General features: G+C 51.2%; 5 protein-coding genes and 2 pseudogenes across 7 annotated transcripts, besides 2 other annotated features; 2 read left to right on the top strand and 5 right to left on the bottom strand.

The window, feature by feature from the left end:
- Positions 1-226: 226 nt before the first annotated feature.
- NCS57_00481200 (Peptidase A1 domain-containing protein) lies at positions 227-2,248 on the bottom strand (the record flags this gene model as incomplete). Its single annotated transcript, XM_053054761.1, has 6 exons — positions 227-875; positions 929-1,439; positions 1,487-1,626; positions 1,678-2,067; positions 2,121-2,172; positions 2,239-2,248. 6 exons carry the CDS (start codon positions 2,246-2,248, stop codon positions 227-229), a joined length of 1,752 nt encoding a protein of 583 aa, XP_052916921.1.
- A 3,086-nt stretch (positions 2,249-5,334) lies between these two features.
- Positions 5,335-6,414, bottom strand: NCS57_00481100 (PKS-ER domain-containing protein; the record flags this gene model as incomplete). The annotated part of the gene is made up of 1 exon (XM_053054760.1): positions 5,335-6,414. The coding sequence occupies one exon, from the start codon at positions 6,412-6,414 to the stop codon at positions 5,335-5,337; it is 1,080 nt and encodes a 359-aa protein (XP_052916920.1).
- Positions 6,415-6,951: 537 nt separating this feature from the next.
- Positions 6,952-8,093, bottom strand: NCS57_00481000 (annotated as a pseudogene). The gene is made up of 3 exons: positions 7,656-8,093; positions 7,369-7,607; positions 6,952-7,321 (listed from the first exon to the last, which is right to left on the bottom strand).
- Positions 6,952-8,093: a sequence feature.
- Positions 8,094-8,730: 637 nt separating this feature from the next.
- On the top strand, positions 8,731-9,824 carry NCS57_00480900 (NAD(P)-bd-dom domain-containing protein; the record flags this gene model as incomplete). The annotated part of the gene is made up of 4 exons (XM_053054759.1): positions 8,731-8,835; positions 8,892-9,121; positions 9,171-9,514; positions 9,574-9,824. 4 exons carry the CDS (start codon positions 8,731-8,733, stop codon positions 9,822-9,824), a joined length of 930 nt encoding a protein of 309 aa, XP_052916919.1.
- Positions 9,825-9,945: 121 nt separating this feature from the next.
- On the bottom strand, positions 9,946-11,260 carry NCS57_00480800 (GFO-IDH-MocA domain-containing protein; the record flags this gene model as incomplete). Its single annotated transcript, XM_053054758.1, has 4 exons — positions 9,946-10,393; positions 10,470-10,659; positions 10,711-11,125; positions 11,183-11,260. The coding sequence occupies 4 exons, from the start codon at positions 11,258-11,260 to the stop codon at positions 9,946-9,948; spliced, it is 1,131 nt and encodes a 376-aa protein (XP_052916918.1).
- Positions 11,261-12,108: 848 nt separating this feature from the next.
- Positions 12,109-13,248, top strand: NCS57_00480700 (GFO-IDH-MocA domain-containing protein; the record flags this gene model as incomplete). The annotated part of the gene is made up of 1 exon (XM_053054757.1): positions 12,109-13,248. One exon carries the CDS (start codon positions 12,109-12,111, stop codon positions 13,246-13,248), a length of 1,140 nt encoding a protein of 379 aa, XP_052916917.1.
- Positions 13,249-13,667: 419 nt separating this feature from the next.
- On the bottom strand, positions 13,668-14,755 carry NCS57_00480600 (annotated as a pseudogene). The gene is made up of 3 exons: positions 14,249-14,755; positions 14,009-14,183; positions 13,668-13,951 (listed from the first exon to the last, which is right to left on the bottom strand).
- Positions 13,668-14,755: a sequence feature.
- Positions 14,756-15,714: the final 959 nt, after the last annotated feature.

The raw sequence follows: 15,714 nt of genomic DNA, 5'->3' as shown, positions 1-15,714 counted from the left end.
TTCCATGTGGGGATGATCAGCACACCTGCACTCGCTAAGCCGGGATCACCACGCTCCTGGGCAACCGTAATTCCCTCACAAGGGAATCCAATATGTAAAGGATACACTCGCACTTTTAAAACTTAGTTGCACTTAATACGCTTGAGTTATTACTAGACGTGACTTATACCCCGTTCAAGAAGAACGCCAGCATCCCCTCTGCCAATATAAACTCAGCATGACTGGTTTATGCCTTGGGAACCTCACCCGTCTTCGAGCTGGTTTCCGTTAAAGGACTGGTTGAACGGGCTTCTCCTTCCACACCATCGGCCACTGATAGAGCCGGAGATGGCTGATTGCTATACTCTGCCGGAACTTTTGGCACATCGCTCCCCACTAACTCATACAATGGAGAACCCCTTCCCGTCTGGCCTACCGCCTCTTTCGATTCAGAATGTAGTTCATGGAAGTGATGAACGTCACCCATCAGTTCCGTATGGGGTTTGATAGCATCCGCATGCAACTCGCTCTTGCCGAACCCAGGAGAGTCTGCGCCTGTATCAGTCTCCTCATTCCGCGCTGGCCCATTTGGCGCTTGCTTTGCGGACTGTCGACGTCTCCGGATTATGAAGAAGGCTCCGGCGGCAGCGATGACAGCGACGACTCCAATAACAATGCCAATGATTGCACCAGTACTCAATGAATTCTGTGCCTTGTTGTCGGAAGAGTCATCTGGCGGGTCTTCATCTGACGGATCTGAATCTTTTCCGCCATCAGAATTCGAACCGGACTGAGAGCCCTTGGGAAGAATGGTGACGAGAGTTTCCTCTGCTCCCCCATCCCAGGTGCACTGTGAGACATTAAACACGTGTCGTTCGTAGTCGGCCGTTAGATAGCTATACTACTGTCAGTATCAGTCCCATAACAGCAATTTCCCGGGACGGCTTACGCTTCTTGCAGAAAGGTCCGTCCAAGCGTGTACTGTGACTCGTTGGCGGCCAGCTTGAGAGGGAAGTAATAGCTACTCTTCTCAACTAACGGATATTCTGCTCGGAGCGCGAATGCCTGGTAGGGCAGCGTGATTGTGACGGTGTCACCACCATCGAGAACATCTGACAAGCGGAAGGAGACCTCGGCGTCCGACTTGAGAAGCGAATTGTGGTGCGTGTCATTAATTAGGTATAGGTTGCTGTCTTCATCGAGGGTGAGGTCGAATGCGGATTCAAAGGCTTTGACAGCTGACTCTGGTAGCCAGATATTGGGATCAGTCGAGTCAATGTAGATGTTGATGGGTGAAGGTAGCAGAGAGGCCTGATCAGCGCCACTGTATATAATGGCTTGAAGTGCTACCACAAGATCACGGGTGATATCGTCTGCCATGGTGAAGGTAATGGCATTTTCGGTGAAACGAGAGGTATCGTAGCCGGAGAAGATCAATTGACCATAAACCTTTTTCAGACCTGGAGCATGTTAACAATCAGCACATGTAGCAGATCAAGCCACTCACGATAGATCGCGCCTGCGGTGTAGCTCCAGCTGAGAGATGGGATGCGCTTCTGGTCTTTCAGAGTGGTAAGGAATGAAGGTGAAGAAAAGTTGCCAAGTGATGTGAAGTTCAACGGCTGGTTGTTGATGCCAAAGATGCCCCTAGATTAAAGTCAGCTATCAGGGAGTGCATCATAGGTAGTCACAGCTCACAAATAGAATGGAGATGCTGTAGCAATACCACCAACGGTTTGAGTCTTCAAGGTAGCACCTCCACTTCCATCCACAAGGCCGACACCAAGGACATCCAAGCCAAATTGCGCCGGTTGTTGATATCCCAGATTTGCCCCTAGACCGACTTCTCCGTCATTGATTCCAAAGATGCCAAGATTGTGCCAGGTCGAGGACTCGTTTGGGTTGAATAAATTGCCTCGTGAAACAGCACAATTCGTAGGGACATCGTCAAAGATTCTTTCTGAGCAGCCATATTCCGAAAGAATCACCAGCGTCGCCGGTGCGGCTGTGGACACGAGAACTCGGGCATCTTGATGTGTTGTACCGACTCGCACGTTGAAGCTACTCCAAGGGCCATCATTCCCCTCGCTGGGTACGCGTTAAACAAAGACTTCCTTCCAGCTCGCACACAAGAAACTTACAAATACTGACTCGGGGGGATAACGATTGCTGAAGGGCTGCTGGCTTGACAAACTGGCAATGAGGCCAATAGTAAATTTGCTACGGCAGCTGCCAAGTGATGGCGCCGGAATGACATACTTGCCTCCATTGATGCTAAAGAAGAGTAAAATCTAAAGATTTCCCTCCTAACGGCATCGCGAGATACTGGGTCTGAGACAGAAAATCAGGCTCGGCTGTCGGGATGCACCAGCCCAGGGGTAAGAAGGTAGTCTGCCAGCCTGCATAGGCTTGGCATGGAATAATTAAACCCGCGCCGCAGCAGGTGCGCCGAACGTGATCCTTCGCGTCCACATGACCGCTTTTACTATCCAGAATCAGCACTAGAAGCCGGTGTGGCTGTCTTGACCCCTTAACCGAGGCGGGTACACTTTATCTTTTTTCTTATTGTTATCTGCAATATTGGCATGAATCCAACAACCACGACAAAAAAGGCACAGTTATCAATATACGAGGCATTAAAACCCAATGGCGTGAGGCGGGTACGCAGCATGGGTCTGAGTTAATGATGTTGTTGTCTACAAACTGGTTGATTGTTGTGTTTGCAATAGCTCAGCCAGGCCCCTGGTTGACAGCAGTTTCACATCTCTGGTTCCCAAGGAACCCTACGCCTGTCAACTTACGTTGACCGGGCGTAGGGCTTAGCTTGATGTGAATTTCCGGCGCTTCAGGGGAGCAAGATCAGGCTGCGTGGCGGTCTGAGCCTGGTGGGGGCTGTTACTGATGGCCCTCATTTTCAGCCGCAGTATCCACCGTTACCACTCGGCGGCTTGGCCGATAGGCAGCAGTGAATAACCGGGCTGGTGGACGAGAAGGGTATCCTCATCCGTTCTCTTTACTAGAGCACTGCCCTCTGTGGACCATAAACTGCGCTTAGTTGTTGGGGTTCCTAAAATCATCGTCGCTCTTTACTTTCACTCTACCTCAAGTTGTTGATTTTGTTCGATTTGCATTTCCCTGCAACCTTGGTTCGACTCAAAAGATGTGGACGCTGATGGGGCTACTAGCCATCGGGGCTCAGCATGTTCATGGTATGGAAATCTCGCGTCGAGCCGGAATGATGGTTGTCTAACTGCTCCAGCTATTGCCATCACACCCTCGAACTCGACAACCAGTATCATTACAACACAAAGTGAATCCGCTACCATCACTTCAGCCCCTTCCGTCGACGAGAACGGCATTACAGTGAACACCTGTTCATACATCAACACTACCAATGGCGAGACTCTCTGGAACTCTCCTTACTGCAGCATGTTGGTAGACACGCCAAACAAGTTGTAAGGTCTGCTAACCTGTGATTAGGTATGCTGGTACTGTCGATCTAATCTACTGGCCCACCACTGGCAACCACTCTTACCCATCTACATTCGTCGACACCGAAACCGACTACACGTTGTAAGTCTCAGTTGACCTAGGCATCACTAAAACCGCCGGCTAATATCGATAGCTATTCGCCGTCTGTTTACATGATCGTCAACACCCTGTACGGCTGGAATGAATGTGGCCCCCTCGGGCCCTCAACCAGCCGAGCAATCTTCGGCTTTGATCTTGATCAGGTTTCAACCCTTGTGCCATACAGCAACTCCGAAGACACGACCACACGAAGATCTACCCGACAACTGTATCTCAGTGACTTGGGAATAGACTGCGACGGCAACTACAACAGGTCGCATCTGGCCACCCAAATAGCCCCTGTAAAGGATGATGATACTCGTTGCAACCCCTTCCTGGCTGTCCCAATTGATGCAAAGCGGTGGGGATATCCTTACTGGAAGCACTGCGGTATCAAAAACAACAAGTTCGGACTTTTTGACCCTCCATATGCCGTGAAGCCTCTTGACAACTTGATCCCGGTTACAGCAACAACGGCGGACCCCGCCAAGCCGAAGACAACAGCCGCATCGACCAAGGCTACCGCTGCCCCTGAACCAGGACCGACCAAAGCGAAACCCTCTAACCCAGAACCTACCAAGGATGCCTCAGAGGAGGAAGAGGAAAAGCCAGCACCTGGCAAGACCGAGGCAGAGGGCCAGAAGGAGACTGCAGGTAGCGATGGAGATGAGCAGGGGGGCAAGACGACGAAGGGGGCCGGCTCTGAGGCAGAGAATACCAAGGTTGCTTCGCCAAGCACCCCTTCCAAGAATTCTGATGTCGATGCCGGCCAGGATGGCCCACAGCCCGGTCATCAGGAAGAGAACACCAAAGCTGCTTCACCAAGCACCCCCTCCAAGGATTCTGATGGCGAGGCCGGCGAGGATGACGCACAACGTGGCCCTCAAGGAGAGAGCACCAACGCTGCTCCGGGAAGCACTCCCTCCGAAAATTCTGGCACCGCTGCCGACCAGGATAACCCATCCTCTGAGGCAGAGAACGCCAAGCCTGCGTCAGCAAGCACTCCCTCTGAGGGTTCCAGTGCTGATGCCGGCCAGGATGGCTCACAACCCGGCTCTGAGGAAGAGGACACCAAGGCTGGTTCGGGAAGCGCCCCCTCCAAGGATCCTAATGCCGATGCTGGCCAGGATGACTCGGAAGACGCCGACTCATCCCCGGCCGCGCCAGGGTCCGACGAGGGCAGTTCCTCCAGCGACGGCCAGAAAGACTCCGTTCCCAAGGATGGCTACTCCGAAATTGATCCCACCGAGTATTCTGGACGTATCGTCTCTACCATGACTGGCGAGCAGATTGTCCGCCTTGGAACAGCTGGCCTTGAGATCGTTGACGTCGAGGCCGGCAAGACCTCTACCTACGCTGTTCCAGCCGCTGGAGTCACAGACGACAAAACTACGTACGCTCCTGCTACTGTCGCTGTCTATAATGGAACAACCTTGACTTTGGGTGGTCCTGAGATCACCGTCACAGGAGCGGTCGAAGTAGCACCACCTAGTTCTGAGGGATCTGGAGTTGCTAAGCCAACGCTCGCTGTCGTGGGTTCCTCATCTGCAAACAGGATCACAGGCAGTTTTCTTGGCTTGGGAGTCTCTCTCCTGCTAGTGCTTTGGGCTTAGATAGATTCGGGGATTTAATTGTCATCTCCAACCTTGTCGATCGCTCGAGGTTGTCGAGCTAAGATCTTGTTACGAGTATAGATAGGGTGGTAAATTAAGCCAAGACTCATAGCTTAGTTCCACATAATCTAGCACCTCCTAATTGTACTAATACTAACTATGTGCGCATCACCTAACCTTGAAGAGGGTGTTCAAGAACCAGCTTCTCCTGGCTTGCATCCCCACGGGCGACCCGTTTGATCGCCTCAATGCCAGCCTCAGCCCCAGTGACAGCTGTAACAACCGGGAGCTTGACAGCTCTATCCGCCGTTGCCAAGAAATACTCCATGACCCCACGGACGCGCTTAGGCGCCTCTGGATCTTGGGGTGCTCCCATGGCATTATGACTACCACTGGGACGGTACGAGGTGCAAAACCCGTATTCCAAATCCGCCGCAACTGGGAGGGTGCAAACAAGACGAGTATCCGACCGATCCGGGGACAAGGACCTCTTGGCCAGCGAAGGGGTGCTCTCTCCAGCGGTGGAGGCGTGTTCCACGGCGCCCTTTCCAACGGTGTCAAAGGCCATGCTCAGCTTCACCCCGAGGATCTTTTGCGAGTTCCAAATGTCCTCAACGATTGTTGAGCTCTTATAGTCGAAGCAGTGTGTGGCTCCAAGGCGCTTAAGGGTGGCGTGGTTTTTAGCCGAGGCTGTCACAAAAATGAACTCGAAGCCAGCGGCCTTGGCCATCTGGATGGCCATGTTACCCACGCTGCTAGCCCCTCCCCAGATCAAAATGCCCTTTCCGGTTGGATCAAGACCGGTGACATCTGCTGCAGCGAAGCCAAGGCCCAGAACGTTGAACAGGGCATCAGCTGCTGTATGGGCTGCCATGCAGATGACACCAGCATCCTTCAGTGACAGGCCATCCGGTACCTTGTAGAGGAGCTCAGACTTGGCTATGGCAAAGTCTTGATGTGTTCCCAACGAGGAAAGCATCGGGACCATGAGGGGAGGGATGCCACAGACAACATCTCCCACAAGGAAAGGAGAGGTTGGACCTGTCTGCTCAACGGTGCCGGATAGTTCGAAGCCGGTGATGAAAGAGTTGAGACCGATGTGGTAGAAGTTGAGGTCGCAGGGGTTGATGCCCGAGTACTTGACTCTAATCAAACATTCCGAGTCTTCAGGGGTGTACTTCTCCGTGACAGATGTAACAGTTAGTTCGCCATCGGCAGTGAGGTAGATTGAGTTGGATGGTTGGTCTGCCATTGTGGGCGATTTGGCGATGTTTGAGTTTCTAGGTGCTGAGCAAGGATATCGGATGGTTAGTTGAAGTGGTTAGGATACGGACATCGTTTTATATCAGACCCAGATCGGAGAGAGGAAGAATGGCATCGCACCGACGGGGAAACTTCTTCCTCCAAGAACTTGATCACTAGTAATGCTCGGGATAATACCAACTTCTCTTGGTGCAGATGCTAGATCAGCTTGGTCAGCAATAGGGGTTGTGGGCCCGAATGCCATGCGTTGACGACATCCACAAGTTGCCGAGGAAAGCTTAACTCGTACGAATCTAATCTACGGCGCTATAAGTGAGGCGTCTGAAACTTTGCGTAGTCGCAGCTCTCGGTCTTTAAGGATCTTATCTCCGCACGTGAAGTCCCGGTCAGGGATCAGATCAGACATTCCCCAACATGGAATATTGAGGACTTAAGATTTCGTGATTAATCTTCGATCGCATAAGTAGTGTAAAGGTTTGTCTGTCTTACAAACTACTAACACTAAAATAATCATCCGTTCTTTCATCTATAACACTTGAGGGTGCTTTAAATGTGCAAATAAAAAGGGATCCAACCGCTTTATCAGCTCACGATGTCCATCATCCGCCGGTCTCACCAAATAACACCCAATGACCATCCCTAAACAAAAGTCCCAAGCTACAAGATCCGATGCGCGCGTGAAATCGGTGCGTTGAAGGACTAGACTAGCGAGTGTTCCTGCTGTTTGCACCCGTTGGGGAAATGTTGCCTCATCATCATCCCAATATGAGTTTGGAGAGGGTACCTCGACTTTGAGCATGCTCGGGGTCAAGAATTCGAGCGGTTTGAATTGTGGAAAGTGACGCATGAGAAGAGAGTTGAGGTGAATGTGAACCTTGAAGTGTAGCAGCGCAAGCCTCGGTTTGTTAGCACGCGCTTTACTCAATAGGGCCTGGCAGCTTACCTCTGGTAGCACTCGCGGATTATCAGACTCGAGTTTTGATCGTTGATCGCATTCTGATCATAGACGCCCATGGTATCGAATAGCTGCCACACATGCTTGCTGTTGATTATGGCCGAGGGGAACGTCTCTGCTCCACGATATGTCGAAAGAATCAAAGCAATGAGAAGTACCTGGAACGGGGCGAGAAATCCGGCACGAGGACCAGGCGAGTCTTTGAAGGTTTCATTATTGAACTTGAACTAAAAGCTGGTCAGAGTGCCATGGTCAATTGGGTTTGTAATACTCACGAGTTGTGCATCAAGCACCTTCAACAAGGCATCATGGTAAAACCGGGCCTTATCTCTCGTTTCTGGAGTGCCGAGCACCCACAAGCCAGCTGTCAAAACCGCCGAGGTCAGTTCCGGAGGATTCTCTGACTGTAGGAAAGTCTTTTTATGCAAGAGTGGCCAGTGTGGGTGAAAGTGAAGGAAGTACGACGCTTCAAGCTCAGTCCGAGAGGATGCTTGGAGTAACTGGGTTGTTGGATTCGAGGAAAGGTTCAATCCAGACAGCCCTTTGTTGAGCAAAAAGTCCAATCTGATAAACGAGGAGTTATTTGGTTCAGAAGCAGCTGGAGCCTCTTTCGATTGGACTCCCACGTCCTCTTTCGATGCTGGTTCCTCCTCTGTCTGCTGAGCAGCCTCCTCAGACGGATGACTAGTGGCTTGGTGACGTTTGAGCAAATCACTAGACAAGTTGAGTCTTTGAATGTTTATAAAAGATTGTAATACAGATATACCTTCGGTTGAATGAAGACGAGCATGCTGCGCACACAAACTGACGTAAATTCAAGTGGTCCCGTTCATGACGTAAGAGGTGCTCCCTTTTTTTGTACGAACGGGCGCATCCGGCATGATTGCAGTAGAATCGAGAAGGATCAGCAGACATCGGAAGACGGGGACTTGGGAAGTCCGAGTGAACTGACCAAGTTGACAAGTTGAGCTGAGTTGGGAAAGGAGAACTCACGATGTGGGATGTGGGATTCAACTTAACAAGCCATCCCTGGCTGGGAAAAGCACGCTATGTGGGATCTTGGCTTTGACAGGGGGGTCAAGCGATGTGGGATGTGGGATTTCGGCTTTGCTTATTTCGGCTAACTCCGGGATGGAGTTAGTCACCCTACACCAGATTTCAATGTTGTGAGGAGGTCAAAGAACGATACCGAGTGGGAGAACTCGTCATGATTGTTCATAAAGAGGTCATGGTCTTGTAGGAGCCCTCTGTGAGTATTTTTGAAATCGAATTCTTTGCAATTGCATCTTCCCTCTGCCTAAACCTTTCATCTTGAACGTGGTCCAAGTCCCAAATCCAACCACCACCAAAATGGCGACCGTTCTCGTGGCTGGTGGCACCGGAAGCATTGGTAGGGCCATTGTTGAGGCTCTCGTGGAACAAGGAAAATTCGGCGTCATCGTCCTCGGACGCAAGGCAAGTCCAATGATCCGTTAACAGAGGCACTGAAGGATGGTTGCTGATCTTGCTAGCCCAATGCTGAGCTGGAAGCGCTCCTGGGCGTCCGTGTCATTGCCACAGACTACGGAAGTGTCGACGGCCTCGTCTCGATTTTGGAAGAAAACAAGGTTGATACAGTCATTTCAGCCCTAGGCGGCCTTGCTCCCCCAGACGCGGAAAAGGCTCTCATCCATGCTGCTAAAGCATCGAGCGTCACGCGTCGATTCATCCCCAGTGTCTTTGGAGTCAAGTACCGTCCCGAGTATGTCTAGCTTCTTCTTACTACTATGGCAGTGTCTAACTATTGGTAGTCAAGCCTGGTTCCCTGCCGCTCAGGCCAAGTTGTCAGCCATGTCTGAGCTAGAAGGGACCAACCTTGAGTGGACCATTGTATGCAATGGCTTCTTCCTCGATTACTGGGGCATGCCCAAGGTCAAGTCTTACCTCAGCCCTATGACTCTGTTCATTGACGCGGCTTCCAAGGAGGCCGCCATTCCAGGGTTCGGAAACACCCCCGTCGTGTTCACGTATAGTCATGACGTCGCCAAATTCACGGCGGCATTGTTGACGTTGGATAAGTGGGAGAAGGAGTCGTACGTTATTGGTACCAAGCTTTCATTGAACGAGTTTCTTCAGCTTGCTGAGGAGGTTCGGGGTAAGTTTAGTTCCTACGACAAGTACCTGGCTCAGAGGTGCTGACACTGTGCAACACAGGAACTGAGTTCAAAAAGACTCATGACTCCTTGGAATTACTCAAGTCGGGCAAGATCACTGAGCTTCCTGGCCACCGCTATGCGTATGAACACTTTCCAAAAGAAGCACTGCAAGGGATGCTTGCCACTTTTGGAATACTTTTTGAAGAGGGGCAATTCGACTTTAAGCCGGAACGCAGCCTCAATGACATCTTTCCTGAGATCAAGCCTGTGTCGGCTAAGGAGATGTTGGAGATTGGATGGAAGAACTGAACACTGGGTTTATATACTCAACATTAAGTCGTGTTCGCTTCGGGACTAGGACCGAGATGAATGTCATTCCATGTATCCGCAGTCTAGTGACGTGCCATTCACAATCTGTCAGCCAAGCCTGTCAGGGATAGGCAGCCTGCATGATCATCTTGATCAGGTCCATGTCTTCCCGAGCATCCACAGCCGAAGTCTTTGGGGACGCCTTGTTCGTCGCACAATGATAAAAGTCCAGAAACTCGAGCGTGAAAGGATCCTCGTAGGTCTTTCTCACCGTGCGCTCCTGGTAGCCATCGCCCTTGGCACTGTCGACCCTCTCCCTGATGGTCATAGTGACAGGAAGCCCCTTCACATACGGGGTATCGTAATCGACGCGCACAATCTTTCGTCGAGAATAGATCTCAATGTGGGCATCGAACCTGGGCACGTCGATAATTCCTGATTCATACATGACTGGAAAGCCCTCGTACTGGAACAGGACGTTCCAAATTGGCAACCCAAGGGATGCGCCGACAACTCGTGAGGGCATGCCAACCATCTCACGCAAAGCAGAGAAATCGTGAACGCCAAGTCTATGAAGTGAGGACCAAATGTTAGTGGTGTATACTAGGTAGGATGCGCCAAGGGCTGGGTAACAACGTGACCTACCCTGTGAACAGCCTAAACAAGGTCATCGACTCAGGGGTTGCTTCAACTCCACATTCGTCAATAAGTGCCGTCTTGACCATCTCTTCCTCAACTGAGTGCATGTCTGCAACCGCATCCTTTGAGAAATCGGTATACTTCTTCGGAAATATACCAGACTGGTCGACGAAAGAACTATTTTGCCCAATAATATCTGTCCAATGTCAGTTGCTTATGTATTGGCTCACTGATTGATGACACTCACCTCTGACCCGGATATACTCTATCTTGTCCATGCTCTCGATTTCTTTCAAAGCATCCAGGAAAACCTCCGCATATCTTCTCTGGTATCCCACAAAGACCTTAGCCTCAGAGGTCTTCTCTGCAGCAATGATGGAATCCAGGTCGCGATAGTTCAGCGCGAGAGGCTTCTCCACAAAAGCATACTTGTTGTGCTTTAGGGCTAGGATTGCTTGTTCAGGATGGAAAGCATTGACGTTGCAGATGACAACGACATCAGTATCGGGAGAAGTGATGAGCTCCTCTGGACTGGTCGTAGTTTTGGGTGTTCCTCCCGCAACCTTCTTGCTGCAATGATCTAGAGCTTGTTGAGACACATCGCAGATGTAGGTGATGCGGTAGCAGCTGGAGAGATTGTTCAACACATGGATGTGAGATACCTATGGCGAGAGATCAGCATCGTTTGTAGAGAACAGGTAAAGTGGGCTCTGGGATACCTGGGCAATCTCTCCCAAGCCGATAATTCCAACGTTGAGGACCTTTCGAGATCCATGAACTTCTGGTACTTCACCCATGTTGAGTGAATAAGGTAGTCAGGCAGAGTATACGATGCGGATGAACTTTTGCAGCTTGCTCTTACGTCTTTGATAACTGCTAACACAGGTAAAACTACCTTATCATTCAGTTCCTGGCATGCAATAAATACCTCCCCCTATCACCACGGTGTATCTTCCACGTTCGGGAACTCAGATACCCGTAGAATTTGCCGTAGTTGACCCCTTGCTGGTCTGGAGTCTGGGACTTCGCCCCCATCCCTTAAATCTCACACAATAAAAAATCCTTCCTGTCTGTAAGACCTTCGTAAGCTAGAACCGATGCAACGCCGCGCTAAACGATCGGTGCAGCGGGCCGTCTTATGCAGTAAGATACCAATGTAGACGCCTGCTCACTGCGGGACGGATAGACGCGAGATCCCGCCATTGTACGCGCGTTAGCGGCTTTATCATCGGAGATAGAGATGTGCGTACAGATGTGCATATGCATGAGACATACGGTTACCCGGCCCGCAATGTCTACCCCGGAATCAACAATTAGGGTCCTTGTATCGTATGGTCTAGACTGCTGAATCAGGGGCAAGCATTCAACTCCTACGAAGCTCGAAAAGACGGCAAGTCATCATCCGTTATCATCATAGCATAGCGCTCGGAGAGTCGGGATGGATTGCGATGGGTAAATGGAAAGGTGTGAGCATTACTGATGCTCTTGACATCAGCTGGAAAGATTAGGTTCGCCTGCATTACATCTACGCTGCTGTTGCTCGCCATTATCCCCGGGTCCAACGCAACATGACTGGCTGAAGGTCGAATCTTCCCAAACAATCTTGCAAATCCTTCTATCGAGCTTGTGCATACTCTTTCCCAACATGACTGAAACCAATGGAGCCGGTTCGCCATGGCGAATCTACCTTTATGGTGCTGGTTCTATCGCATGGCGACATGGCGTCGCAGCAGAAAGCCTTGGGCATGATGTCCAACTGTTTGCTGCCGATCCCTCGAAAGATGCTCGAGAAGCATTGCTCGCCAAGTTTCCCAAAGCCACGGTCTTTGAGGATGCCGAGGCCATGCTCGCCAGTTCTCCAGGGCAGCACCGCGACATTGTCGTGATAGCTGTGCCTCCATGGCTGCACCACGCCGCGACACTTCTTGCCTTCAAATCCAACCGCCATGTCCTCTGCGAGAAGCCTCTGGCAACTTCGGAGGCTGAGATGGCCGAGATGCTAGCTGCGAGTGATAGCTCCGGTCGGATTTTTGGAGAATGCAGCTTTCGATATCTCGGAAACGGGGCCTTGGACCGCGCCCGTCAGTTGATCGAGACTGGTGGAATTGGCTCTGTGTATCATGCCTGCTTCGTCAACCGCCAACCACGCGCTCGTGCTGGTATCGAGTACCAGCCATCGAGCAGATGGTTTCTACAAAGGGAGAAATCTGGTGGAGGAACCATCTTCGACTGGGGTGTCTACGATCTCACCATGTTCTTCGACGTCCTCCGTCCTATTGCTGCCACGGTCAATCATGCCTGGTTAGCCACGCCAAAGACTGGTGCCGATCCACCCGAGACCGCCATATCCGTGGAAACCCACGCTGGCGCATCTTTAACGTTGACACTCAAGGACGGTTCTGTCATCCCATTTGGGTGGGAGCGGGCAAGCGGTTTTCATGGCGACCCTCAAGTTGCTCTAAACGTCGACGGCACAACTGGAGGATTGACTTGGGAATGGGTTCCGACCTTTGACTACAAGGACGAAGTCGATCAGGAGAAGGAGGGCTTCAAGCTCGTACACTATGTGGATGTCGATGGCAAGGTCGATGCTAGGGAGGAGAAGTTCCCTGCTTTTGGATGGGAAGACGCAAACCACCGTCCCTTGTTGTCCTTTGTTGACTTGATCGAGGGCCGCGAGAGCGTGGCTCTTTCCAGGAGCAGGCTCGAGTTCAACTTTTCTGTAGTGTCAGCCATTTACAAGTCGGCCGCGGAAGGGAAGCCCGTTCATGTTCAGCTGAAGTAAGAGAGTCTGAGGTAGATGAAAGAATTGAATGATCGAGATGTGAGCAAATTTTACGCCAAATCTCACGTTCTCAAAAAAATTGGTTACCTCTAAAATTGGGAAGAGAGTAAGGAATATTTTCAGATGAGAAAGGACTGGAAGGGCACTTGCCGGCCAGCTCGCTGTGACAGGGACTGTTAGAGCATTTAATAACTCCTCATGTTGATCGCACCATGGTACTGTCGTCCTGAAAAACGATGAATTTTGACGCTATAGAAAGCTAAATCAGCTATGAAGAGAAATGGTGAATAGATGGTTGCTTCTCGCACACCTCCTTTGTCCGTCCGTTCAAGTCCTTACCTCTGTCAATCGAACTAACCCACCACCTTTTCCTTTCTTCCCATCCCACAGGAAATTGATAGTTATCCGAGTTCCTACATTCAATACTTCTCGCTGCCACCAGAAGAAACCGTCTGCGGAGTTTCCTCCTGATCGATCCTGGCCTTGGAGGTACGGAACCGGAATCCTGCCTCGTTCCACCGCTTGCCAAACCCATATCCGGGGTGCCAGATGGTCAAGAAGATGGATGCAAGTATAACCATAACCCCATCGAGGATCATGAACTCGATCTCTTGGTTTGCCAGCTTCCCCGCGAAGCCTTCGCTCAACTCAACGGATCGGAAGACGGTTCGGATGAACAAGCATGCGGTCGCACCGAAGAGCGCTGTACTGGTCATTAGCTTTCTGGGAGAAAAGGCCAGGTTTGATCGAGGATAAATACCAAAGAGGAACAGCTTAAATCTCTTGCTGTGCACAAGGTCGGTAAACTCGGGGTTGTGAAGCTCTGGGTGCTTTCTGACGCGCCAGAAGAACTCGAGACTGCAGGCAGAGAATGCAAACAGGCAAGCAACTTGGATGGAGAGGCCAGCAACGAGGATGTTTGTTCCCACGTCGATCTAGCAGTATCAGATTGTCAGTATGCCCTTTCCATAGCGATAACACCCATCCCTGTGCATCGTACCATGTGTTGGTTCGTTACAGGCGTAGAAGCAGCAATGCCTCCGCCGACGGCCTGGACAACAAGACTGACGATGTCGCATCCCAAGAAGAAGGTCGTGTAGGTTCGAGGCTTAATCCGACTGATGGCCTCCCCGTGGATGACAACGAGGCGTCCAAGAGTCAGGTAGATGGCAGCGGCGATAAAGACAGGACCGATAGTCAGAGTGATGAGGTACCACAAGAAGTAATCTCTGCTAAAGGGATTCCCATTCAAGAGCACCCGGGAGATGTAACCGACCGTCTCAGTCACCAAGCCGAGGCACATGGTGATCATGAAGATCCTCGTCTTGTGCCGAATGCCCAGGTACACCTGAGCGATGGCGAGGATGGCCATGACAGCCAGGAAGACGGCATTTCCGGCCACGGTCGGCCGGTACCGGACATAGCCCCAATCTTTGACGGAGCAGGTGTCCAGGGTGCAGACAAACCCTTCGATGTAGCCTTCGGGGGCCGACATTTTGGCCGGAGTCTCTGAAGATGCGCGGTTCTGGTCGGCGTGGAGGAGTTAGTTGGTATGGAAATGAATGATCTCCTGATTGCTCGTATTTAAAGCCATTCACAAGCCAGAGACAAAATGTTTGAAGAGAGAAACAACGTTGGGAGCTGGAAAATTTGCTAAAGGAGTTGAATAGTTTGTTTGTTGGTTGCTCCGTTAAGCATTGTTGGTCGCAGCCGAGTCAGAGTGAGCGGCCCAGCTCCTCCTTCGGCTTGGCTCCCCTATGTTCCGGCCGTTCAATCCGAGAGGATTTCTGCCGGCCCGACAAGCATTTGAGACAAGAGAGAAATTCGAAGAGTGTGTGTTTTAACCGTCGCTATTGGTGGCCCCAGGGATATTTGGCTAAATTACTCCGTGAGCATCCCCCACTCTGCCCAGAGATTGCATCGTTTCCCCATGGGGGTCAGCCAAGAGCAGGGATCAAGACCCTTGAGCTAAGATTAGCCACGGATCGTCGTCCCGTGAAGCTTGTAGGGCTTGCCGCTTCTTGGCTGCAGTACTACCCTGTGCCGCCCGGCAGAAGCGCTTCCGTGTCCAAGTCTAACCAAGATAGACGCACGCGGCTCATTTTGTCGATATTATGCAGATGCAACACATCTTACGTATTATTGGAACCATAGTTGTTGTCATTGAGGGCATTTACAAAGTCCTACGGTTTATGACATGGTTCGGAAGGCTCGGGATCAATCTATGGCGCCAGTGCTACCTATCACCTCACAGGATTCACAAGTTCCTTCACGACATGCAAGTGATGTCTGACTACTGCTTATCAACCAGATCCTAACGTGGAGATGTTTTGCGGTCCGGGCCGCGAGAGATCACGACTGGCCTCACAATCAATCTTACCCCTTATCTTCACATCTGCCTCGCGAGGCATGGTTGAGGTCTAGGGTCACGGCTCCTTCGCCCGTGTCCCGTCAACTCTCGATTCC

Source organism: Fusarium keratoplasticum, chromosome 3 (assembly GCF_025433545.1).
Source record: "Fusarium keratoplasticum isolate Fu6.1 chromosome 3, whole genome shotgun sequence".
In the NCBI taxonomy this organism is placed as follows: Eukaryota; Fungi; Ascomycota; class Sordariomycetes; order Hypocreales; family Nectriaceae; genus Fusarium; species Fusarium keratoplasticum.
Note: the sequence above shows the minus strand (reverse complement) of the source record. Positions and strands in the feature narration are given on the sequence as shown.